Genomic DNA, 27332 nt, shown 5'->3' on the forward strand with positions numbered 1-27332 from the left:
TTTTCCATACTAAACCTCTTTAGTACCTTATCCAAGTATGTGCTTTGACTAAGTCCAATTAGTCTCTTCTTTCTATCTCTCAATATTCTAATCCCAAGAATATAGGCAGCTTCTCCAAGGTCTTTCATGGCAAAACACTTTCCAAGCCAAGACTTGACTTCTTTCAAGGTTGGAACGTCGTTACCAATGAGTAATATGTCATCGACATACAACACCAGAAAAGTTACTATACTCCCACTAGCCTTGATATACACACAAAACTCATCTTCACTTCTAGAGAAACCAAACTCTTTGACTTTCTCATGGAAGCAAAGATTCCAACTGCGAGATGCTTGTTTCAATCCATAAATGGATTTCTCAAGCTTGCACACTCTATTGGGGAACTTTGCATCAACAAAACCCTCTGGCTGACTCATGTAAACATCTTCAGCCAACTTCCCATTAAGGAAAGCAATTTTGACATCCATCTGCCAGATTTCATAATCATGAAAGGCAGCTATGGCGAGCAATATCCTAATAGATTTAATCTTAGCCACTGGCGAGAAGGTCTCATCATAGTCAACCCCTGGGGTTTGAGTGAAACCTTTTGCAACCAGTCGAGCCTTGAATGTGTGCACATTTCCATCCATGTCTGTCTTCTTCTTGAAGATCCATTTGCACCCAACTGTCTTACGACCTGGTGCACTATCAACCAAATTCCAAACTTGGTTGTCATACATGGACTTAATCTCGCTGTCCATTGCCTCTTTCCACTTGGAAGCCTCTGGGCCTGCCATTGCTTCCTTATAAGTGACTGGTTCATCTAAGTTTACCAGTGTTCTGTCACTTATGAATGTGTCACCATCTGAAGTAATATGAAAACCATACAACTCAGGTGGTACACTCACCCTAGTGGATCTTCTAAGAGGTAATGAGTTATCGATTGGTTCAACAGGAACTGTTTCCTCTGGTTGAGTGCTAGTGTCATCTAAGGTTCCTTCATTGGCTGACTCTTGAATTTCTTCAAGGTCAATAGTGCTCCCACTGTCCTCTTTGAATATGATCTCTCTTTCAAGAAAGACTCCTCTTCGTGCTACAAAGACCACGTTCTCACTAGGCCTGTAGAACAAATATCCAAAAGACTGCTTTGGGTAACCAATGAAAACACATTTCTCACTTCTAGCTGCTAGCTTGTCGTGAGTCTCTCGTCTTACGAAAGCTTCACAACCCCAGACTTTAATATGTGCTAACGAGGGAACTTTCCCTGTCCACATTTCGTGAGGTGTTTTGGCAACCTTCTTTGTAGGGACAAGATTGAGGATGTGGGCGGCTGTCTCTAAGGCATACCCCCAGAAGTGAATGGGAAGCGAAGCTCGACTCATCATAGAACGAACCATGTCTAACAAGGTTCGATTACGCCTCTCAGCTACACCATTTAACTGTGGTGTCCTAGGAGGAGTCAATTGTGAGACTATCCCACATTCTTTCAGATAGTCGTTAAACTCGATACTAAGATACTCCCCGCCTCTATCGGATCTAAGTATCTTTATTTTTCTGCCCAATTGATTTTCGACTTCATGCTTAAACTCTTTGAACTTTTCAAAAGTTTCTGACTTATGCTTGATCAAGTAGATATATCCATATATGCTATAATCGTCAGTGAAAGTCACATAGAATCGATTAGCATCTCTTGTAGTTGATCTGAAGGGCCCACACACATCTGTGTGTATGAGATCCAACAGACCTTCACCTCTTTCACAAGACCCTGTGAATGGTGATTTTGTCATCTTTCTCAAAAGACAAGATTCACACATATCATCTGATTTTAGGTCAAATGATTCCAACACTCCATCCTTTTGGAGTTGGGCTATGCGTTTCTTGTTAATGTGTCCAAGACGACAATGCCACAAGCATGCCTTGTCTACACTAGTAGACAAGTCAATATTAAGTACACTATTTCCTAAGCTATCAACACAAGTCACTGTTTCATACACACCATCACAAGGTAAAGCTTCAAACATAAAAACACCATTCTTATAAACAGAAATTGAACCATTGAAATCATTAAAAGAATATTTGAAACCTTGTCTGAACAATGCATGAAATGAAATAATGTTTCTCGTCATCTCAGACGAATAACAACAATTTATTAAATCTAATCTAACATCATTGCTAAGCAGAAGCTGATAAACTCCGATCTTGGTCACTGGTGAAGACTTTCTGTTTCCCATGATCAAGTTTATCCTTCCTCGCTCTATCTCCTCACTTTCCTTTAGTCCCTGCAAATCAGAACAGATATGAAAACCACATCCTGTATCAAGGACCCATGAACGAGAATATAATGAGTTATTAGCAGAAATAGTGTAAATACCTGCCGAAGATGGCTTCACTTTGCCATCCTTGATATCTTGCAGATATTGTGGGCAAGATCTCTTCCAATGCCCCTTTTGATTGCAGTAAAAGCAAACGGCCTCTTTTAGATCAGAAACATGGGGAGTGGAACCATTGGGCTTAGCCTTTGGGCCATTACTAGACGACCCAGCTTGAGCCTTGCTCTTCCAGTTTTGCTTGGGAGGACCTTTCCTCTTTTTCCCCTTTCCCTGTCCAATAGCCAACACAGGGGCACTTGTAGGCGTGGAGGGTATACTTTTACCCTTCATTCCTGCCTCAGCTGTCTGCAACAAGTTGTGCAATTGGGCCAAGGTCTGCTAAGTATTGTTCAAATGGTAAGTTAGAATAAACTGACCATAACAATCAGGTAGTGAGTTCAAGACCATGTCAATGGCCAATTCCTCATCAAAGTGAATGTTGAGCTTGACCAAACGCTCTATGTAGCGTTGCATTCTTTGCACATGTGACACAACCGATTCCCCTTCTTTCATCTTGCAAGCCATGAGTGACTTGACTACTTCAAACTTTTCTTGACGAGCTCGCTTATGGTACTTTTCCATAAGGTCCTTGTTCATCTCAAAAGGCCAGTATTCCTCATAGTACCTCTGCAGTTCTGGGGACATGGTTGCCACCATGATGCACACCACTTTGGTAGCATCATCGTAATGTTTCTTGTAGGCAGCAAGATCTTCAGGAGTAGCTTCAGACTCATCAAGCTCTTTGAGCTCCTTTTCAAGAACATATTCTTTGTTCTCAAAATGAAGAGCCATCTTGATGTTGCGCATCCAATCGTTATAGTTTGAGCCATCCATAACGACTTTGGAGCAGATATTAAGCAAATAGAAGTTCTGGTTGGAGGAGGATGAAGCAGAAGTGTTTCCAGAAGTAGACATCTGAAAAGAAAGAAAGTTTTAGTTAGATTTCAAGATACCTCAATATAATAACCCAAAGATAAAATATCAAGGTTAGGATCCAACTATGAAGATTCACAACTTAGAAATGGGATGCCGAGATCCAAGTGTAAATTTCATAAAGGTAGGTGAATGACGATTCACCAATTCCACCATTAGACGAAACAAACGAAGTGAAATTCCTAATTCTTTTGAGATACATTAAAACTATTCAATGGCATGTTTTAATCTCAGATTATGCTCTTCTATTTGTGACTGGGATGCCGAGGATCACAAACAAGATGTGAATAACCATGCAAATGTGCTTGGTAACCTCATTCTCTTTATCATTAACTATTGATGTGCTGGTAAACCACACACGCTCCATCAAAATGACAATTATGAGATACCCATTACTACTCTTTATTAGTGCCCTTTAGTGTGCTGGTTAACCACACACGCTCCACTAACGACCAATAAAGCATAATGTGCAATTTCATGGATTAGCATACTTTTCACATTTTTCCTAAAGTAACTAGAGTTGGGATTTTAAAAATAATGTTCTAGTACTTTCTTTAATGTCATTATACTTTTAATGAGAAGTAGTTGTCCTATCAAATCCGTTCTGCTAACGACCCTCCACTAATCAAGGAAGCGGTGGGTGAGAGTGGACACCCATTCAACTACCATTTTATAGGCAGTTTCCTTATACCCCCCTTATAGATTAGCTTCGTGAATGAGGCATACTAGCGATTTGACTGACCATATTCTTATACATATATAATATTAAACTTTTAATCATAATACATATATAGGATGTGTTTTAAAACATTTTAAAACTTCAAGGGTTTATATAAATTTCGAAATTCAAACTATTAAATTTAAATTTAAATAAACCAATTAACTAGATTTAATATTTATCTTTTAATTAACTATTAATCAAATTATTAAATTTTGTAAGGATTATCTAATTAAATTAATCAATTAATTTAATCCTAATCCTTATCCTTCTAAATTTCGAAAAATAGGGTAAGGATAATTATCCAATTAATCTAATTAAGTAACAATTATCCAAAACAAGAAACCCTAAAACTTCTAGCAATTTCGAAATTTACAAGGGAGGAGGCTAGGGTTTTCAAAACCCTAACCCTAATTTTGATTAGGGTTCTTTGGAGGCTAGGGTTTTCGAAAAAACCCTTTTATCCAAAACCCTAGAAATCGAAAATTTGGCCTTTAGGGTTTAATAGCTATAAACCCTAATTTGCAATTCAACAATTATAGCAATTCAATTTAAAACAAACAATGTCTCTGATACCACTGATGGGTTTTAGGTAAAACAAATAAACTAGAAAACAATTCCTAAGTTCACATGCAACCTACTTTGGATCTATGTTTTAACTATTGAACATATAACTTTGAATTGCAAAACAAGAACCCTAGAGGAGAGAGGCTAATTTCGAAATTAACAAACTAGGGTTTAGGAGTTACATACCTTTCAATTGTTATAGCAAACAATTGATAATCCTCTTGATCTTGATCTTGATCTTCTTGGAAGCTTAGCACCACAAATGTAATGCCTCTAATGGAATCACACCCAAGAACTAGCAAGAAGGAAACTTGGAGGAGAGAGGATGGAGAGAGTATGCAATTTCGGCCTTAGGGTTTCTTCCAAAGAAATCAGTGACCTTAAATGTGAGCCGGGAGGCTCCTTAAATAGCTGAGGGATCTAGGGTTTAGGGAAAACCCTAGTTATCCTTTGCTTAGGGCCTAAGCAAGATCCAAAGGCCTTATTTGGACCCCTTGGACGAAATCTCTAGGGTTTCCCCTAAGAATTTCGTCCACCTCCTTCCAAGGGGGTTCTGGAACCTTCCACTCAACTATTAGTTAATTGCAAACTAGTCCCTGCACTTTATAATTAATTCTTTTAACCCCAAAATTATTTCTGATTAATTTCTGGCTAACTATTAATTAAACATATTGATTTCTAATTAATATATTAATCTTTTAACATATTAATAAATCATTTATATTAATTCATTAATCTTATAAATTAATATTTCTCCTTTCATAATTTCCTTGTCCAGTTGCTAGGTTGAGAGCAACCCAAAAGGACTGTGCTGCTATCAATTCAAGTACATACCAATTATAGTTATTGGCTTAGACACCTAATCCAACATCTCAGTGGTATTTTAGCCTTGGATCTATAATTGGAACGTAAGAGCTTAACGCATTAAGCTCTTATTAAGGAAAAAGGGGTTTCGGTGCGTACGCCACACGTATGAAGCCAACCTCGCGATCCCGATCAAGGCCCGTGTACGCCCAACATAAGAGCTGAGTACGCCCCGCGTTCTCAGTTGAGTTGACCGAGTTAACTCGTTGACCTTGACCTTTGACCAGAGTTTTGACCAAGTTTGTCCTTTTGGGTTACACACAAGAACAAAATGAAGCAGATCTAAAAAGATATTTATTTGAGGGACTTGTTTTGTTACGTAATTAATAGTAAATAAATGGAATATGAAATATTTCACAATGATCTAAATACCATAGATAATTACTATTATATTTGGTAATGATCTCTAGGATTTCAAATCACCTCCCTATAAATAAAGGGCTCTAAATCCGGTTTTGGAACTTGTGAAAACACATCTTAGTTATCAAAAGTTCAGATTCCTCAAAACCCTAAAGAATCCCGAATTACCGATCCCACGTCGTAGTCTATTGATCTGTGACATCCCAAAATTTAAGTTTAAAAGTGTAAACAGTCAATTTACAGTGAACCTCTTTGTAATTTGACTTATTGAGTTTTAGTTCATCTTTTTTAAAATAAATAATGTCGTTAAAACTATTATGAGATAATGAATGGTATCTTACTTCCATTTTTGGAAAATCTCAAACAAATTAAACATCGTAAACTACAACCCTAGTTAATACGTCTGAAAAATGAAAATTTGTATTAAGCAGTTGTGAGCGAAGAAAATATTCTAATTTAATATTACATGTTCTCCTGTTTCCAAAAACACTGATTTTCTTTAAACTACTAAAACTAAATCGATCTGTTGAGGCACTCGCACACCTCATATGGAAATCCCGAAAGTGTTTTTGGACTCAGACTATGGTCTAATATTTAATTTCATATTTGAAATATTTTTAGCGAATGTATTTGCAAAAGTCGAAAAATTAAGCGTTTCGGGTCACGCGAAACTTTAAACGTGATTTCCCAGAGTTCTACAACTCGAAAAATTAACCTGTTCAAGTTTTTGGAATCCTTAAACTCGACTCTATCATTCGCCACTTTCAAAAGTAATATTCATTGTCGGGATCTCGATACACAAAACTAATGTTGTTTTTGGGACTCTTTGCTAAACATGACATGAGCTTGGGCCCACATATGTGTGCAAGAGATAAAAAAGATATGATTTTGGATCTTCTTTCCCCTTGACCATGTGACCTCCTCCTTCTTGCTTACACTCCTTCTCCAATTGTACAAGGCATGGCTTCACCTTGAGTGTATTACTAAGTGAAAGAGCATGGTGGTGCATGGCTTGTGAGATGGCCTTCAACACTATAAATAGAAGCTTAAGGCTTCCTTTAATCATCATAAATTCACCAACTCTATCTACCCACTACACTTTTCTTTCTTGGTTTAGAAAACACCACAATAGTCACCACAACACCACCATAAAATCGCCACTAGCCACCCATCTTCAATCCTCCACTGCTTTGGTCGATCAAGCCCCACCCCAAACACTCCCTTCAACCGACTGCCTCTCCTCCCCTCTCTCCTTTTTTTTCGCTGGCAGAAAATGAAAAAGGAGGCAACAAGAGGCTGTCGGAGTCCCTCGCCACCCCCACTGCCACTGGGTGTTGCTGTTCAGCCATCACCCCCTGCCACCGTTTTGTTGCCATCGTAAGTCACCACCATTTTTTTATTCTTTTCTATTTGTACTTAGTCGAAATTCAAGGGATGAGAGACCCATCTTTTTGGGTTGCCGTGTTCGTGCATACGTAAACAAAAGAGGAAGTACCTCCTCAAACTCCATTTCCATTTAATTAAAAAGGCCCCCTCCTAGGAAATTGTTGACAAAATATGTCTCAATCTCAAACCTTGATTCTTTTAAACCATTCTAGCCCATCCTTTGGTTTATTTTAAACAAATTAGGCCCATTCAATTAGTTTAACAAATCAACCATATGATTTAATTAGGATAGAAAACAGCCTCACACTTATTAAATAATATCAAAACTTCCCCTTTGGTTAAATAGGTACGAAAAATAGTCCCGGGGGTTCGTTTTAAAAGCATCTAGTTGCGGTTTCTCACGTCAATTTTCTTGAAAAACGTACATAAAATGTTATTATTTTATGTGAAAAATATTTAAAAACCTTAACTGATGAAATATTATTTTGACAAATACATATTATGTACACATAAACTAGCCATACATTTGATACACTTATGTTATTTTGTTTTAAAAATGAAACAATTAATATAAATAACATATGTCATTTTACTACAAAACCCTATAAATTATGTGATAATGCATGTCATAAAACTTTATAGTATTTCAAGAATTCAAACTATAACCATGCATGTATATTTATATGTTTAAATACATAAAGTTTATACATGTACTTGTGATCATTACTTTGAGACGTACCTCTTTATAAAAGCGAGTATCTTACACTATACATACATACCAGATATACTCGGCTTTTATAAACTTTATACAATTCATTATGCCTAGTAACTTATCCACTGATAAGTTAGGTATGAGAGCTATTCACATACCTCAGTTAAGGTCTTTATAGTGAGACATTATTCATTATCTAAGTCTAAACACTTAGCATACCCACGCTACTGTAACTGTTAATCCTCGGAGCGAGATACAGATGTATAGATCAATACGGGGTTGACATCCCCACCTGCGGTTGCTAGCTACAATCTCGACTGATCAATCAAAGCGGGTGATAAGTATCAACTATCGTTACGAAAACGTACAATGAAGCGTTGTAAGGGGATACATTCATTCACATAACTTGGTTATAGGACTCACTATAAACATTAACTAGAAACCATGGGCTTGGTTTCTTTCAAAACTATTTTAAGTATGAATTTACTTATATAAATGTACATTTTGGTTTTCAAAGTTTACTCAAGGTCTCTTTACAAACACAGTTTCAAGTATGGTTTTACTTACAAAGAAAAATACTTTTGAGAATTTTTAAAAGTATTATTGTTGTTAGCAGAAAACTTAAAACTCTCACTAACCTTGTGTTGACCCTCAAAACTACATGTATTCTCAGGGAATCAATAATTAAGCATGTCAGATTACGGATAGTCATGGATTTCATGTAATCTAGTTTACTAGTTTTTGTTATGTCTGCCTACCTGTTTAAAACAATTCATGTACTATATTATTATCTGTAAGAACCATGTATTCAAACATCAAGATGGAATACAAATATTGTTTTGTTTATTGTTGTACTTGTGCTATATATTCAATTTACATGTGATACATTAATTAAATCGCACAGCCCGACATGTTCCGCCGCCTCGGTCGGGGGTGTGACATGATCTCCACATCGTGGTTGAAGAATAGAATTGAGATTTCGATTATGTTTGAAGCTCATTGTTCGATGGTTGTTTGGATATGTTTCTTGTTTGTTTCTTGGGTGCAATTTTAGAAGATGAAATCTTCTTTAGGTTCTCTAGTCCAATCTGCTGTCTCGGTATAAGAAAAAACTATCTAAGAAATCAAAGGTATGTTTTTTATCCACTGAGTTCTATAAGTTAATTTCACATATTAGTTGAGTTTATATCCATTGTTTCGAGTTTAGAAAAGATTTGTTTAATTCTGTTTTATGCTATCATCATTAGTATCAGAGCATGGCTAACTCAAGTCTATTGCACTTAGACTTTGTCCGTTGAGTTTGATAGGGTTTGTATGTGTAGGGTTTTTTGTTTTAAATTGTTCTAAAAGTCTAGAAATTTTCCTTGATTAATATTGAATCTGTTTATGCTTTAAAACAACAATTTTAGTCATTTTGCCTCTTTTCCTCAACGTGACTAGTCTTCCACCACGTCATGGTATCTACATGGATCGCGATTGTCTTCGTCGCCACGTCTTGGTGGCCTCTTGACCATGTCGTGGTTTGCAGCTGATGACTGACAGATCTGTATACTGAGCGGGGCTTGATGTCGGTCGGGGCCTAATGACAGATCTATATACCGAGCGGGGCTCAATGCCGGACGGGATCTGATGTCTGGCGAGGCCCGATGTAGGGCAGAGGGCCAGTATGTGTTTATTATGTATGGTATGTGGTATTTTGGGGAACTCACTAAGCTTTGTGCTTACGATTTTTATGGTTATGGTTTCAGGTATTTCCGGTTCGAAAGGGAAGGGCCCGACTTGATCGCAGCGCATCCACCCATGTTTCCGTATTATGATGATTTTGGGATTGTACCCTGATAACTGTTTTCTTATAAAGTATTTCTGAATTTTTGGAAAAAGGATACTGAATGTTTACTTAAGATAATTAATGTTTTGGTTGAATTAAAAATGAAATTTTTACCTCATAATTTTGGTACGTTACAAGTTGGTATCAAAGTATGATGCCCTTATGCTATGCAAACTAAGTATGATGCCCTTATGCGAAATAACACATGTTGGCAAGATGTTATGCAAACAGAGTATGATGCCCTCATAAACAAGCAATTATATTCAAATGTTGGCAATATGCTATGCAAACTGAGTATGATGCCCTTATGCAAAATAACACATGTACTCTTGTATCTTGTCCCACTAATATCAATCTTGTAGGGTACAAATGGATTTATAGGATCAAACAGAAATCCAATGGTACAATTGAAAGATACAAGGCACGTATCGTTTCTCATGGATATAGTCAAGAGGAGGGCGTTGACTACTTTGAAACTTTCAGTTCAGTTACCAAACCAACCACAATCCGCTTGGTGCCATCATTAGCAGTTTCTGACGGGTGGTGTGTACGACAACTTGACATCAACAATTCCTTCCTTAATGGTGATTTGCAAGACGTTGTCTACATGAAGAAACCACATGGTTTTGAAGATCCCACCAAACCCAATCACGTGTGTTGTCTTCATAAAGCAATCTATGGCCTTAAACAAGCTCCACGAGCTTGGTTCACTAAACTAAAGACCTATCCCATCACTCAAGGCTTCTGTGCTTGTCAATCCGATACATCCTTGTTTGTTCATCACTCATCTTCCTTAACCATGTATGTATTGGTTTATTCACAGGCAGGGGCATAGCCAATATAGGGAAAGAGTGGGCCTTGGCCCACCCATACAAAATTAAGGTTATATATATATATATATATATATATATATATATATATATATATATATATATATTGTTAAATAAAAGGAATTAGGGTTGTGATATGGCCTATTCCATTCAAAACTTGAAATTAGTAGAAGATAATACATTGTTGTCTATGTCGATTAGACTCCACTTTAGATTATTTTAATGATGTAAGACAACATCGTGTGCAACTTAAAATAAACAATTTAGTTGAGAATGCATATATAGTTACATTTCATTATCGTTTGAAGAATTTTGTCACTTGTTCATATTTTGTATATTATTTGACATACTCTAAAACAAAATTCTAGCTACGCCACTATTCACAGGTACAAATGCAACAATTATTCAACAGTTCATTACGCAACTCAACAATGTGTTCGCTCTTAAAGATTTGGGTGACATGCATTTCTTTCTTGGGATTCAAATTACACGCAACACCAATGGTCTCACTATGTGTGACAACCGTCAAATCTCAGGTTAGGACTCATCTAGAACCTTGTCATTTCATTGTGTGCACTTATCTTTTCTTTAGAGTTACAAGTTGAACTAGGTTCGCGACCTAATAGATCCTTCGGAACAATTAGTGTACATTAGCTTGTGTGGAACAATCACATTGACATGTGAATGAACCAACTATGTGGTAAAGTGCCAAAGTTCAACCTTAAGTCTAAACACAAAACTATGTTCGGTAGATCACAACTCAAGGGTATGCTATCAACCCAAAATTTCCATATTGGAACAATCAAATGCTTAACAAGGTTAAGTATTCTAAGCAAATATGAACAAAATTAAATCATAATAATAACTAATTACAAATTTGAGACAATGTTCATGCAATTCATAATTTCATTTATGAATCAAAAGTACAATTCAAGGATTGTCTAATCCTACGTTCTTATATTATGAACCCTTATTCCGTTTACATGAACTATATATTTGATTTTTTTTAGAAAATTTAAATCACAAAAATAATTAATTCCTACAATTATAAATTAAAATTCAAGTCTATGAATTTATTTCAAAAAAAAAGTACTTGAATGAAAACCAAGAAATAAACTCTTGGAAGTTTATATAATATATCTAGAACTTTTATAAAAACTAAAGATAATTTTTATAAAATTTGAAATGGGGCCATATTTATAAAGCTTACCACTTTTCAACAAGCCTCTAATCCCTTCTCTCCTCCCAAAATTCGTTCATAGGCTCTTCCATTCCTTCTCTCTCTCTCTCTCTCTCTCTCTCTCTCTCTCTCTCTCTCTTTCACTCATTATTACTCATTTATGCAAAATCCCGAGGTCAGATTTTGCATGTCAATGTGAGAGGGCAAAACCGACCTTAGAGGCATTTTCTGTGGGAGAGATTTTTCCAATTCATTTTTCGGATATTAAACAACATTTCTGGAGTTTTGTGGCCGATTTTAATGACGTATAGACCCAAAGAGATTACGAGAGAGATGGTCTATCCAGAGAGACAGAATCTCAATTTCTCTCTTCCTTCTCTCTAGAAACCTCACTTTCTCTCTCTAAAAATCAGCCCCTCAACCATGAATTTTCAGCACTTTTTTTGGGTGTTCTTGAAGCTTCATATCAAAGGGTAAGTGGTTATCATACATCTCTTGAAGATCCATAACAAATTTTACAAGTTCTACTCACTTTCTCCTTCTAATTTCCGATTTCAAAGGCATGTTCTTGCAAATAACCTTTGTTTGATCTTGATGTTTGTAGATCACCACCAAAAACAAGTTGCATGTTCTGTAAATGGTGATGATCCATGACCAAACCAAAGTCAAGAGCAAAGGTGAGCACATAAAACCAATTTTTCAAAAGTTTAGTCTCATCTAGCTTGGTTGCATGTAAGATCAAATGGTTAGAAACAAGTATTTCTACAGAATATCTTTAATATAATGTTTTTATATTTCAATCTATGCAAAATAAACCCATATCATTCGGTAAAATAGGAACTTGAACTATGTTTTCATGAGTTTTAGCCTTGTCAGATTTGTTTACTCGACTTTAAAAGGTCATAACTCACTCATTTCTCAACGAAATCATAAGATTCTTTTTCCGAGACATAGTACTTTGAGTTAACTTTCGAACCCAATTAGTCTTAGTGTAAAACATTAAGATTTAGATTTTAAGCAATTTTTACAAAACAGTTGCACCATCAGCACTTTTTCTGTGATCACTAGTATTTCATTACATGATCAAAGGCCTTAAACCGAAAAATAAATCTGGATAAAATTATTTTAGTAACTTAACACAATTACCTCAGAGTACATAAAATATCATGAGCAAAAACATCATATAATGTTCTACAAAAATTGTTGAATTTCCGGCTACATTTGGAACTCATGCCCCAGTTGGTGCAACATTTCTAAACTTGCTGGGGTTGAATGCCCCCATTTAGTTCCGAAATAATTTTGAGCAAAATTTTTTTATGTAAGTTCATATCATCAAGTGATGTTGTGTAAAACCCAAAGTGCTAGAACAAATTCTTTATTTTTCTACAAAAATAAGGATTTAATGGTCAAAAATTCAAAATAAATACTTACAAATGAGATAAAAATCTGAAAATTTAAATAACTGATTTATGTACTAATTAAGGATGCCACCTAAATTTTCATACAATTTTGTCACTGTTTGGTATTTTATTCAAAATTTTCATTGAATTAGAGCATGAATTTACAAAACTAGGTCTTGTAACTCAAATGCACAAACCAATATTTTTCCCAGCTTTAGAAACATTATTATAACCTGTGGAAATTAATTTGTGAATTTTTGAAACTGTTTACTATTAACTTTGAATTTTTCTTATTATTTAGACTCAAATTGCAAATAAATAACAAATGACCTTCAAAAATGTCTATAAAATATCTGGACACTAATACCTTCTGTTAGAATCAGAATGTAAAGTTTTACAATTTTTGGAGTTCATTTTCATGCCTTTATAGATTTTTGAACACAAGGCACCGTGAATTCGATAATACCGATAATGAATCGTACACACTTTGGGCACTTTTACGACACCACTAGTTGGATAGGTAGTTATTAGATAATGGATTAGTGAATTGTATCTCACTAGAAACTATTTGTTCCATAGGGCACTAGTAGAAATCGATCTCTACAACACCGAACCGCGAAGCTCGAACCGCAAACTCTCCCTAGTGAGTATTCACAACCCCCTTTTTACTATTTTCATGTTTTGGAGTGAAAAGCATGCTACTGTTTTATGAGCTATCCGTACTATATTAATGAACTTGGAATGATCTTGTTTTATGAACTTAATGAACTTGGAATGATCTTGTTTTATGTACTTAATGAACTTGAAATGATCTTGTTTTATAAACTTAATGAACTTGGAATGGTATGGTTTTATGAACTTAATGAACTTGAAACGATATTGTTTTATGAACTTGATGAACTTGGAACGATACTCTTTTATGAACATTCTGTTATGAACTTTATACGATGAACTCTTGATATGAACTTTGTCATATGAATTTGTTATGAACTTTGTATGTTAAGTCCCCGAGAACCGAACTACAACCTATTAACTCGTATTTCGAGCCGACGGTCTTATGTATAGCGCTATTTGGGGTAGACAGCCCCCACTCACTCAGAACCGTGAGTGCATATTTCCGTGAACTGACATCATGGAAACCATGGACATGATGGAATGGGGCAAGAATGGTCGTTAGGCTTTATTGTGAACAGAGTGCTTTGGCATTCAACACTCATTTTGAGTTTGAACTTTTGTGAACAAATCTATATTTTCTTATTGAAATGATGTACCTATATAAACCTGTGAACTCACCAACTATTTTATAGTTGACCCTCGTTTTTGCATGCTTTTCAGGGAACGGTCGGTGATCTAAATTAGACATCAACAAGAATTTGCACCTGATGTTTCTTTTGTTATGTATTAGACTTTGTACTAGGGAACTAAAATGTAATTTTGCTTTGAACATGATGTAAACTTAAAATTCTCAATGATTATGGTTGGTAATCCTATGTACCTTGTCTTATGAGACCTTAGCCTGTCACCCTTCGTGTTTCCACGTTAACGGGGTGTGACACTATGAGTCAAACAGGGTACATCACTGACATTCTACATCATTGCCATATGCCTGATGTAACTCCCATCTCCACACCAATTTATAGTCAATCTCGTTTAACTATTCATGGTGATCCTTTCTTTGATCCGACACTATACAGGCAAATTGTTGGATCCTTACAATACGCCACTATCACCCGACACGACATTGCATACGCTATAAATCAAGTGTGTCGATATATACACTCTCATACCATTGCACATTGGCAGGCTGTCAAAAGAATTCTCAGGTATCTCAAAGGAACTGTCAACGAATGCTTGCACTTTAAGCCCACTCACACTTCATCTCTTCTCGCATACTCAGACGTTGGATGGATTTCCGTTAAAGATGACAGTCGATCATCGTATGGTTTTGCAATCTTCCATGGTTCCAATTTCATCAGATGGGCATCATGCAAACAACGAGTCATTGTTTGCTCTAGCACTGAAGCAGAATACCGATCCTTATCCTGCAATGTTGCCGACATAATTTAGATTAAGCAACTATTGTTTGAATTACATGTACATCTCCTGCGTTATCAGTTACTGTTGTGTGATAATATTGGTGCAATACTATGACTAAGAATCCAATGATATGCACACGCTCCAAACATATTGCCCTGAATTTTCACTTTATTAGAGAGCAAGTTGAAACCAAGGAACTCACAATCAACTATGTTTCTTCCATTGACCAGTTTGCTGACAAATTCACCACATAAAGATCGATTAATGACTCTCGGACACAATCTTCAAATTCGACCCGACTTTAAGCTTGTAGGGGTGATAACGGTAACCTTAAGTATACACACACACGTGTGTAGAAATAGTCTTAGTCAAAGTCCTATTTATATGTTCATGTAATCGGTGTACAACAATCATCAATAAGAGAATACTTTCATCATTTCTTGACTTAAAGAACATTTCCATATTTTTGGAATATGAGTGTTCTATATTTTTTGAAAAAAAGGGAAACAATTATTATTATTTGTATTTGACGACTTAAATGTAAATTAACCAGATGATAGGTCCTAAACACATGCCACAAGATTAGATGAATAGGCAGATGTACCTACCATCATTGCAGAAATAATCCAAGAATACTAGAGACGACTATCTTATGAATAAATATATTTTACTTGTTTCATCTGTGAATATAGCCAAGTTAGTCTTTGTAGATTTTCATATCCATTCGAACTTAAAATGGACTGGAAAGTAAAAAATAAAAAACCTAATTATAGAACTATGACTATGATTGAATGATAGGGGCTAAAATCACAGCACTTTGGTACATTCAAGGGCTTAATTGCATATTGCGGCTCAAATCAATGAATTACAAAATGTATCTTGACACTCGAGAAGTCAATGCTGTACCTAAAGCAAACTACTTTTTTTAGAACAGCAAAATATGTTAAAAAAATACAAAAGAAGTAAAAACCGAGGGGCAAAATTGTCAGGCCAAAACAGATAGTCATCTCTTTAAACCCAAACCCAGCTATAAAGCTTTAAATATCAGTTTAAAAGTAACTAATTTTTTGTTTTATAAAATCTGATCCATACTTTGCTAGTTCAAACATGAAACTTAAATTATAACCATCATTTCCACAAAATTTAGGTAATTAATAGGGAATAGTAAACTCAGCCTTGTCATATTATCAATCTGACAATTAATAACAAAACATGTCTTGAAATGTAAACAAAAAAACTAGTTCAAACATGAAACTTTTATCCATTTGTTTGGTAAAAGATCCCAATCACAACCTCCTTCCTCTCCTTCCACCCTTTCTACGTGTACTGTCAGTTGGAATTGGAGTCACGTCCTCTGCAATCACATTATAAGTTGAATTAGAATCATGGAATGTAATCTCTGATTCCATTCCATCCTACCAAACATATATTAATTTGGAATGTATTTACCTATGCGACCAATCTTCATGCCAGAACGAGCAAGAGCTCTGAGGGCAGATTGGGCACCTGGGCCAGGTGTCTTTGTCTTGTTACCTCCAGTTGCCCTCAACTTTATGTGAAGAGCATTTATGCCAAGTTCCTATAAATCATAAATCAAACAAAAAACCTTTTAAGCATTTTGCAATTCTTGATTTAAAGAACTGAAAAAAAAAAAAAAAAAACCTTGCATCTTTGGGAGACATCCTGTGCTGCAAGCATAGCTGCATATGGTGACGACTCATCCCTGTCAGCCTTCACCTTCATCCCACCTAAATACAAAAGAAAAAAAAATCATTATCAAAAAAAGTAAGAGCTTAAAAACAACTGAATTCAAAATTTGGTTAATCAATATCAAAAAGTTGAAATTTTTAGTGTTTTTACCTGTAATGCGAACCATGGTTTCTCTTCCAGAAATATCAGTCACATGCTGCAAATTCACATAAATGAATTATTAGTATAAACATTAGTTTCAAAAACAAAGAAATCATATAAACGAATTGAGCTGCTTGCTTATTACAATGAAGGTGTCATTGAAGGATGCAAAGATGTGTGCTACACCAAATACAAGCTCTCCTTCACGAGTAGCAGGTCCAAGAGTGACATTTTCTTCCTTTGGTTCCCGAACCTTTCTTTTAGACTATCAAAATCAAACAAAACACCATAACCAAATATTAATTAATAACGAATATTCATTTTCAATCAAAATCAAACAGAGACCAATTTACCCGAACCCATAGACTGACCACCTGTTTGTGTTCTTATAAATGCAATGACATGAAGTAAATTTAGAAGATGATGCAAAGATATGCTAGATATGCTATATACACAAAATATCTATATTCAACCAATTAGCTGCCTCACGTATGTAATGTATGTCGAGACCAAAACATTTTTACGATATAATCTAACGAATATGTACCTAAAATCACAGATAGCTACTATATTTCACTTCATGTCGACATGAAATTATCTATAATTCACAAAAGAAAAACTTTCCTAAAGATCACAGATGCATAGGACTGAAATAAAATGTCGCTAATTTTAAAGATTCCAATCTACTCGAATCATTACGTTATGTTTACAAGCTTCAATCAAAGACAATCCACGACGTTTTAACAAGTAACTCCAAAGACTCACAGATCAATTGCGAAATAGAGATTCATTACCATGGCTGCGTTTTCCTTCTTCCTCTATGTCCGACTGCTGGTAGGGTGGATTTAGGGTTTTGTGTTATTTAAACGAAAAAGAATAAAACTTGGGTTGGATTAGGACGATTTGGGCCCGATGATTGTAAGTGTATTGGGTCAAGTTATAAAAAGAAATTCGATAATTTTAATAATAGAAAATTGAGAAAATTACAAATTTAGCCAAATACACTAACTACTTTGTGGAAAATAGCCAAAAAAACTCAAATTAAAAAATAGCCCTTAAAATCGCAGACAGATTAAACCCATTTGCGATTTTGACCTTCCATCTGCGAATGTACAAATGCCTAAAGCACAGATGTGCTTTAGACACTTGTACGTTCGCAGATGGAAAAGTCCATCTGTGATTTTGTGAAGTCCATCCGCGATTTCGTGGGATCTAGTATAAAAACGTTTTTTTTTCTTCATTTTCCACTCTCTTTCTTGGAGAAACTCTTTCTTTCTCTGCGATTTCCTTAGAGCTATCATGGATGATATCATGGACGATTTCCTATTAATTTCGTAGTCAAAATTTATAATAAAAAAAAATCACAAAATCGCAGGTCAAAAGGAGAGGAAATCGCAGATGGACATAGTCCATCTGCGATTTTTGGCTGAAAAAGGGGTATATATACAACGGAAAAAAAAAAAAAACCTCAACTACGCTAAAGCACATTTGTGCTTTAGCAACTTGTACGTTCGCAGATGGCATGGCGAAATCGCAGATGGATTATACCCATCTGCGATTTTAGTGGCTAAAAATGCAATTTTGGTTTTTTTTGGCTATTTTCCACAAAGTAGTTAGTGTATTTTGCTAAATTTGCAATTTTCTCTAGAAACTTTGTTGTGTACTGATCTATAGAATTAAAACGCAAAACAAACTATATAGTATTAAACCGGAAAACAAACTAGTTGATTTGAGGGAATATGATAGGCATAATTAGGGATGAGCATTAGAACCGCCGGAACCGGAACCGGACAGGAACCGGGACCGGAATTGGTAATAGGTCCGGTTATCGGTTCTCCATTTTTATGAAAACCGGTCCCGGTTCTAAAAACCGGAACCGGTTTGACATTTTTTTCATTTTTTTAAAATGCGCATAACTCGCTCATATGAAGTCGAAATTATTTGATTTTTTTTCCAACATGTAATTTGGAGTTTGTAATTCATTTTTGACGGTACAAACATATATTTTTGTTAGATATGGAATCAGACACATGCCCCGAAAGAAAGCATATCGATGTTGCGTTTTTTTTATTTCAGCATTATTTTTTTGTTTTTTTAATATGTCCCATTTTTTAAATGTGTATAACTCATTCATATGACGTCGGAATTACTTAATTTTTTTTCCAGCATGTAATTTGGTGTTTGTAGTTCATTTTAGACTATAAAAACACATATTTTGGTTAGATATTGAATCAGTTATAGACCCCGGAAGACTACATATCAATGCTGCGTTTTTTCTGTTTCAGCATTTTTTATTTTTTTTGAATCTGTCACCGCTTTTAAAATACGCATAACTCACTTATATGAAGTCGGAATTACTTGATTCTTTTTTCATCATGTAATTTAGTGTTTGTACTTCAATTTAGAATGTAAAAAGTCATAATTTGGTTAAATATTGAATCATCTACAAGCTCTAGAAGATAACATATAATCTATAGTATTTCAACCGGTTTATTTTGAAAAATAACCGAAAAATCGGGACCGGAACCGGAACCGGCGCTAGAACCGGCGGTCCGGTTCCCGGTTCTTATAATATAGGAAAACCGGTTCCGGTTCCGAACCGGTCCGGTTCCAAAGCTCATCCCTAGGAATAATTACTTAAAATGATAATATATTTTAATTTTTATATATATTGTTACTGAGTTTTTTTTTCCATATTTGTCCCCTTCAACTTATTTAACTATAAACATTCAGTCCTTATGACCGGCTACTCCAGATAAGCCAGAAAAAATGACTTAATAGGGTAATATATTTATCGCTTTATACACATTTGGTCATTAATATATTTTTGCACATTTAGTCGTTGAATATTTTTTTGTTGCAAAATAAGTCATTGTTGTTTTGTACACATTCAACACTTATGATCGGTTTCTTTGAGTTTTTCTCACGGCACCATACGTTGGACAATCATTAATGATGTGTTCGGGACTATTGATGCTTATAGCAACCACGTCCTTGGCTGCTTAGTTGCTTAAGTCTTGTGTTCTGAACGCCATAACTGTTTTATATGATCTTAGATTTTAACTATCATTATATCCACGCGTTCGTATTTGAGTTTACCAACAACTTTCGTTTAGATTACCCCCGTTAAAAATTAATATATTTTTACTTATGATCTTTATATACATGTGTTATTTATAAATGTATGTATGAACATTTTTTTTATAAAATCGTAAGTAAAAATATATTACTTTTTAACAAGAGTAGTCTAATCGAAAATTGTAATAGACTCAAATACGAACGTTTGGATATAAAGATCGTTAAAATTCGAGATCGTATGAAGAATTTACGACGTTTAGAACAGAAGATCTAGACAAAACCACAAGACCCAAGCAACCAAGCGGCCAAAGTCGCGGTGGCCATAAGCATCAACGGCCTTGAACATCTCATTAATGATTGTCCCACGTAGGATATCGCAAGAAAAACTTAAAGAAACCGGTCATAATTGAATGTGTACAGAAACAACAAGAACTTATTTTCAACAAAAAAAATTATTAAGGACTAAATATGCAAAAAATATGGATGACTAAATGTGTACAAAGTGAGAAATATATTACCCTATTAAGTCATTTTTTATGGCTTACCTAGAGTAAACAGGTCATAAGGATTGGATGTGTATATTTAAACAAGTTGAAGGGACAAATATGAACGAAAAAAAAATATGTGAGCAAATGTGTACAAATGAAAAATATATTACCCTTTTAAGTCATTGTCTATTTATGCTATAAAAGCTATTATATATACAACTTTGTTTATTTTTAACTTCAATTTTAATTTTTGTTCCTCGTTTGCTTTATATTTTAGAAAATGTTTCATTTTCGGACCCTTGGCCAGTCACCAACGGGTCATGATGACGTGTCGGTTTGACATTTTTCTTAGTTTGTATTTATCCTAATATTTACGCATGAGTTTGCATTTAGCTCCAACATTTTTTTTTGTTTCTCATTTTCCATTATTTTTTAGAAAAAAAAATCATTTTAGCTATTGGCCATTCATGAATAGATATTTTAAAACGTAATAAATTAAAATGAAAAAAGAAATAGAGAAATAAAGAAAAGACGAAGGCAAGAGTCGACATTACGACTTCTCCTTGAGTGGTGGGGCGTGTTAGCTACTAAGTCAATGACACTCTTTTTTATTATTATCAATATTTGTTGTATTTAATATACATATGTATTTTAAAATGGAGGAAAAAGACCTAGTGTAAGTCTTGAGTCTGTAACATCTAATAAACAATATCAAATGCTAATCTTTGAGCAATCAAAATTATAATTCATTCATAACTCATCTATGAAACAATTAGCTATTTATAATGACATATTTGTTGAGAAACTACATATTTCTAAAGAGTTGAAAGTGCGACTTCTCCTTGAAGGGAAGGGCGTGTTAGCTAATAATTCAATGGTTCTTTTTTTGTATTATCAGTGTTTGTTGTGTATTTTAAAATGAATGAAAAAAACCTAGTGTATGTCTTGAGTATGTGACATCTAATAAACAATATGACATGTTAATCTTTGAGACAATCAAAATTGTTAACTCATTTGTAACTCATCTAAAAAACAATTGGTTATTTCTAATGACATATTTGTTGAGAAACCAAATATTTATAAATACACGAAACTGTGACTTCTCCTTGAGGGGTGAGGCTTTGTTATCTAGTAAGTTAATGACACATTTTTTGTATTATCAGTTTTGTTGTATTTAATGTACACATGTATTTTAAAATGAAGGAAAAAGACCTAGTGTAAGTCTTAATTATGTGATATCTAATAAACAATATGACATGTTAATCTTTAAGCAAATCAAAATTGTTAATTCATTTGCAACTCATCTAAGAAACAATTGGTTATTTCTAATGACATGTTTTTTGAGAAACCAGTATTTCTAATGACATGTTTTTTGAGAAACCAGTATTTCTAATGACATCTATTGAGAAACCAAAGAAATGACAAATTTTATTGGTTCAAAGATTAACATGTCATATTGTTTATTCATTTTAAAATACATGTGTATATTAAATACAACAAACACCGATAAGACGAAAAAGAGAGCCATTGGCTTACTGGCTAACACGCCCCGCCCTCAAGAAGAATTCATAGTTTCGACTCTTGCCTTTGTTTTTTCCTTTTTCATTTTAAGTTATTACGTTTTAAAATACCTATTCATAACTGGCCAATGACTAAAATGAGATTTTTTTTCAAAAAAATAATGGCAAATGGGGAACAAAAAAAATATTGAGGCTAAATGCAAACTCATACGTAAATGTTGGGGCTAAATGCAAACTGAGAATGTAACACTCGTTCCGAGAAGGTACATATTTAACCCTAAATTTTAAAATATTGACATTCTGGTCCATAATTTGTGCGTACTCGGGGTGTATACATGGCGTACTCATGTATGAAGGAATTAGATATCGCACGCGTACGCCCGACGTACTCATCAGGTACGCAGCGTGTATGCTGTTAAGACCAAAATCCTAGTTTTAAGGGTTTGCACCCTATATAATCCTCTTTATGGCCCCAATACCTTCACCCTCATCAGCGTCCACCTAAAAATCGTCCCTCTAGCTAACCCTAAGTGAGAAGAGTGCACTTTGAGCTCATTTGTGTGATTTGGTGGTGTTCCTTAAGAAGGAGAAGATGGTAGAAGGACATTGGAGCTTGGAAGAAGCTTTGATTTGGGATTCTCTACTTGCTAGCAACCACCAGGAGGTAAAAAGCTCCTAGCTTGATCACCCTTTCTTATGGATCTAGTTATTTCTTCATTTAGGGCATTTTTGGTCCCCAACCCTTGTGATTCTTGAGCATAGCATGCTCTTAACCAACTAAGTCGTCCTTTCAGACCCAATGAGGGGTCTTGAGTCATAAAAATGAGATCTCGATGCTTATTTCTTCCCCATGCATGCTCTAGAAGGTCTTTAGGTGTTAAGAAGTTAAGTTTGTTGATATTAAGCACTTAAGGGACATGAAAAGCCATAAAGTTGGAAACTTTATGACTCTCAGTGGTATTTTGGCCTTGGATCTACAATTGGTATTTTGACATTGTAAGTCAAAATCAAAAGCCTTAGGAAACAAAAACGATATTTGAGAACGCACAAAGCAACTAGGATCTAACAAAGTAAGGCTACAATTTAGATCAACCGTCAAAAGTTTAATACACGACAGCATCCATGGTCTTCGTTTATTGGTTATTACACACCTAAACCTCATTGCAGTATAATTTAACAGATTGATGATAACGATTAGCCTAAAATCAGAAGAGCTAAAATCACTTCAAGTCCATGTAAACAAAAATCGAAATTCATCAAACAAAAGTTACACGATACTAATCTGGAACACAGAGATGAAATGTTCGCTTTCGTATTTCCACCTTACAGACGTACAAGGCTGAAATAGAATGTCGTTAATTTTCACAATTACAATCTACTCGAAGCATTACGTTTTGTTTACAAGCTTCAATAGAAGACCATCCACGAAGTTTTAACATGTAACTGCAAAGACTCACAAATCAATTGCGAAATAGAGATGAATTACCATGGCGGCGTGTTCCTTCTTGCTACTCTTGTATCTCAAAAGTTATGTCCGATTGCAGGTAGGGTGGATTTAGGGTTTTGTGCCATTTAAACGAAAAAACATGGGTTGGACTAGGCCGATTTGGGCCCGACTGGATGTGTATTGGGTCAAATAGATCTAAATGTTATAAAAGGAAATTAGATAATGATTACCAATTTAATTAATTTTTTATTTTCAATATTATATATACTATTAATTGTTAAAAACTTGGTGAACAGGAACCTTTGTCAATTCTCATTTCTGCCACATTTTTTCCTTCATTTACTACTTTTGCCATACCGATTGCTATACTCTTTGCTTCTTTTTACTTCGCCGTCACTTTTATTTTAAAAGGTTTTTTTTACAAACCGCCTTAAAATTTTTGTGATCGTTATCTTCTAGACCGCCTTAAAAATTTTGTGAGCGTTGTCTTCTATTTTGCATTTGCGATTGCCGCCTTCAGTGTTGTCGTTCTCTATATCTGTTGATCCCTTTCTCGCGATTATCTGTTCCTCTGTTCTCACGCCTCTGTTTTTTCTTCTTTATGTATGTATGATTCCTCTTATACGGTTATTTGATGTCTGGAATTTTGTCTTGCAAGCGTTCCTTCTTTAGGCGTTTAGCTGCGATAATTCCTCCTCAGATACCATGTTCGCCTGTTTCTAATAACTGTTTACTTTTGTCTGCTTATGATGATGTTGGTGATTGTATTTTTATTTGTAAGTCGTGTTCGGCTCTTTTCTGGTTTGATGAAAGGGTTCAGTATTTATCACGTCCAAATTCTCCTGCTTATACTCGTTGTTGTAGGTCTGGGTCTGTTGTCCTGTCGTATCCGCCTGTACCTCCTCAATTGTTATTGGCTTTGTATGATTTCCCCCCTTTTATAAAAAATATAAGGGGTTATAATAACATGTTCAGTATGACATCTTTCGGAGGTAAGGTCGATGAGGATATTAATAGGGCGGCTGGTCCTTATGTGTTCAAGGTCTCTGGTCAGGTTTGTCATTGGATAGGTGCTTTTGGTATAGTTGATGAAAAGGGACCTAGGTTCCTACAGTTGTATATTGTTGATACGGAGCATGAATTGCAAAACAGGTTGTCTGCACTACAAAAGAATGACGGTCTGTCTTTGGATCCAACAATTGTTGAAAGTCTTATGGGTATTTTTAATGTGCATAATGAGTATGTTAGGACCTTTAAGACTGCCAAGGAGGTTGCTCTTGAGAGGAGTTTGGTTGACTATGCAGTCTGTTTATTTAATGATGTTCCTGACCGTTTGTACGGTCCTCCGGCTCCTGGTACTTTGGGTTGTATTGTTGTTGGTGAAGATGCAATTGGCAGTACGTACGACATAGTTATACATTCCAGGACTGGAGTTCCACGCAGGATTAGTAAACTTCATCCTAGCTACATGCCTTTGCAGTATCCTATCCTCTTTCCGTATGGTGAGACAGGTTGGTCTCCACGTTTGAAACTTCGTAATGAAATGAGCAGCAAGGTTAGGAATCTGACTATCAACATGTATTATAGTTATCAAATACGCGCGAGGAATGGTGTATACTCTCTTTTGTTGAATTCTTGTAGATTGTTCCAGCAGTATTTGGTTGATGCATATGCGTGTATTGAGTTGTCGCGTCTTGACTTTTATTTACACAATCAAAGCCAACTAATATCAGCATATGTTAGTGGTATTTATGATGCAATTTCACGTGGTGATACTGAAAGTCGTTCTATTGGAAACCGTGTTCTTCTGCCTCCATCTTTTGTTGGTGGTCCACGATACATGTATAGTCACTATCAGGACGCTCTTTCTATTTGTCGGGAGTATGGGAATCCGCAGTATTTTATAACTTTTACATGTAATGTTGGATGGCCAGAAATCACACGCTACATGAATTCCCATCATCAGAGTGATGTTGGTAGCAGAGCTGACATAATTTCACGAATTTTTCGTATCAAAGTTGATGCGTTTATTGCATATCTGAAATCTGATAAGACTTTTGGCCCTGTTTCAGCATGTAAGTTTCTTTTTCAGTTGTATATAAATATTTACTATTTTTTTTTTATAAAAAAAATTAACCCATAAATGCTAACATTTGTTTATTTTTTTATAATAATAATTTTTTTTGTAGATTTGTATACCATTGAATTCCAAAATAGGGGATTGCCTCATTGTCATGTACTTGTATGGGTGGAAGATTCCCATAAGATAAAGGATCCTTCAAAAGTTGATGCTTACATTACTGCTGAGCTGCCTAATCCTGTTTCTGAACCAGTGTTATATGACATTGTTACAAGGTGTCTGCTACATGGACCATGTGGTTTGCTAAATTGTAAGGCACCTTGTATGAAAGATGGTAAATCCAAAGTCATTTATTTCTGCTACAGTTTTTGATAAGGATGGTTATGCTCATTATAAAAGGAATTCAAATGCAGTTCACACGTTACAAAATGGTATTCAAATAGATAACATATACATAGTTCCATATAACAAGAGATTGTGTAGTCGTTTCAATGCACATATTAATGTTGAATATTACGGGTGGAATATGATGATCAAGTATCTATTCAAGTATGTATCAAAGGGAATGGAACGTGTTAGATTTGTAATTCAGAAAGATGTTCAATGTTCTGAAGGTTCTACCTCTGTAGAAGGTATGATTGTTGATGAGATAAAAAAATTATATTGATGGGCGTTTCCTCTGTCCTCATGAGGCTGCATGGCGGATACTTGATTATCCCATTCATGAGCGTGATCCTCCTGTTATGATTCTTCCTGTCCATTTGCCGAATATGCAGTCAATATTCTTTAAGGAAAATACTCGCATCAAAGAAGTTGTTGAAAATCCCAACTTTGGTAGTAGTTTGCTGTTAGGTTGGTTTGAAAAGAATAGGTGGGATACAACCGATCATGATCTTACCTACGCCTCTTACCCTACGAAATATTGGTGGGCTAATAGGGGAAAATGTTGGAAAAGAAGAAAACGTTCAAACTCCCATGCACTTGGCAGACTTATGTTCGTTCACCCAACTGCTGGAGAATTATTTTTCCTAAGGATGTTACTTTCTCATCAAAAAGGTTCTAAGTCTTATGAAGAGTTGCGCACTGTTTCAAATATAGTGTATGATGATTTCCGTAGTGCTTGTAATGCATTAGGACTGATTGGAGATGACAGAGAATGGATGGATGCTTTTGTACAGGCTTCTGAATGGGATACTTCATCTCAACTGCGTTCTCTATTCTGTTATCTTCTCCTTTTGTGTGATGTTAATGATCCCATGTGTTTGTGGTACATTGGATGGAAAAAAATGAGTGATGATTTAGTGTATGATATGAAGACATCCAATCCTAGTATTGAATTAAATATAGATGATACTCATATACAACAATTGGTTTTATTTGAGCTAGATCACATACTCAAATCATCTACTCCATCGCGATCCGTTGTTTACTTTCATCTACCAAAGCTAACAGAGGACACCATCAGGTTGTTAAAAAATCGCCTCTTCCTAGAAGAAACATCTTATGATAAGGCAAGTCTTACTTCCACTCACGAACATATGTTCTTACTTCTGAATGATGCACAACTGCAAGTGTACAATAAAGTTCGGTCTGCAGAAGAGACACAACAACAGGTGCTTATATTTGTTTATGGCCATGGAGGAACCGGGAAAACTTTCTTGTGGAATACATTGCTTGCTTACTTCCGTTCAAGAGGAAAAATAGC

The 27332-nt window shown here is 35.2% G+C and overlaps 2 protein-coding genes across 2 annotated transcripts; one reads left to right on the forward strand and one right to left on the reverse strand.

Moving 5' to 3' along the window:
- Positions 1–16255: 16255 nt before the first annotated feature.
- LOC145119757 (small ribosomal subunit protein uS11x) lies at positions 16256–17919 on the reverse strand. The gene is made up of 6 exons (XM_079055472.1): positions 17809–17919; positions 17160–17279; positions 17024–17069; positions 16826–16911; positions 16613–16742; positions 16256–16517 (listed from the first exon to the last, which is right to left on the reverse strand). Exons 1-6 carry the CDS (start codon positions 17809–17811, stop codon positions 16450–16452), a joined length of 453 nt encoding a protein of 150 aa, XP_078911598.1. The 5' UTR covers positions 17812–17919; the 3' UTR covers positions 16256–16449.
- A 5668-nt stretch (positions 17920–23587) lies between these two features.
- On the forward strand, positions 23588–26294 carry LOC145122554 (uncharacterized). Its single transcript, XM_079058144.1, has 6 exons — positions 23588–23644; positions 23844–23958; positions 24068–24150; positions 24206–25622; positions 25737–25925; positions 25993–26294. The coding sequence occupies exons 1-6, from the start codon at positions 23588–23590 to the stop codon at positions 26292–26294; spliced, it is 2163 nt and encodes a 720-aa protein (XP_078914270.1).
- The last annotated feature ends 1038 nt before the right edge of the window (positions 26295–27332 follow it).

This window comes from Lactuca virosa, chromosome 6, assembly GCF_052849685.1.
Source record: "Lactuca virosa cultivar CGN04683 chromosome 6, Lactuca_virosa_CGN04683_v6, whole genome shotgun sequence".
Lineage (NCBI taxonomy): Eukaryota > Viridiplantae > Streptophyta > Magnoliopsida > Asterales > Asteraceae > Lactuca > Lactuca virosa.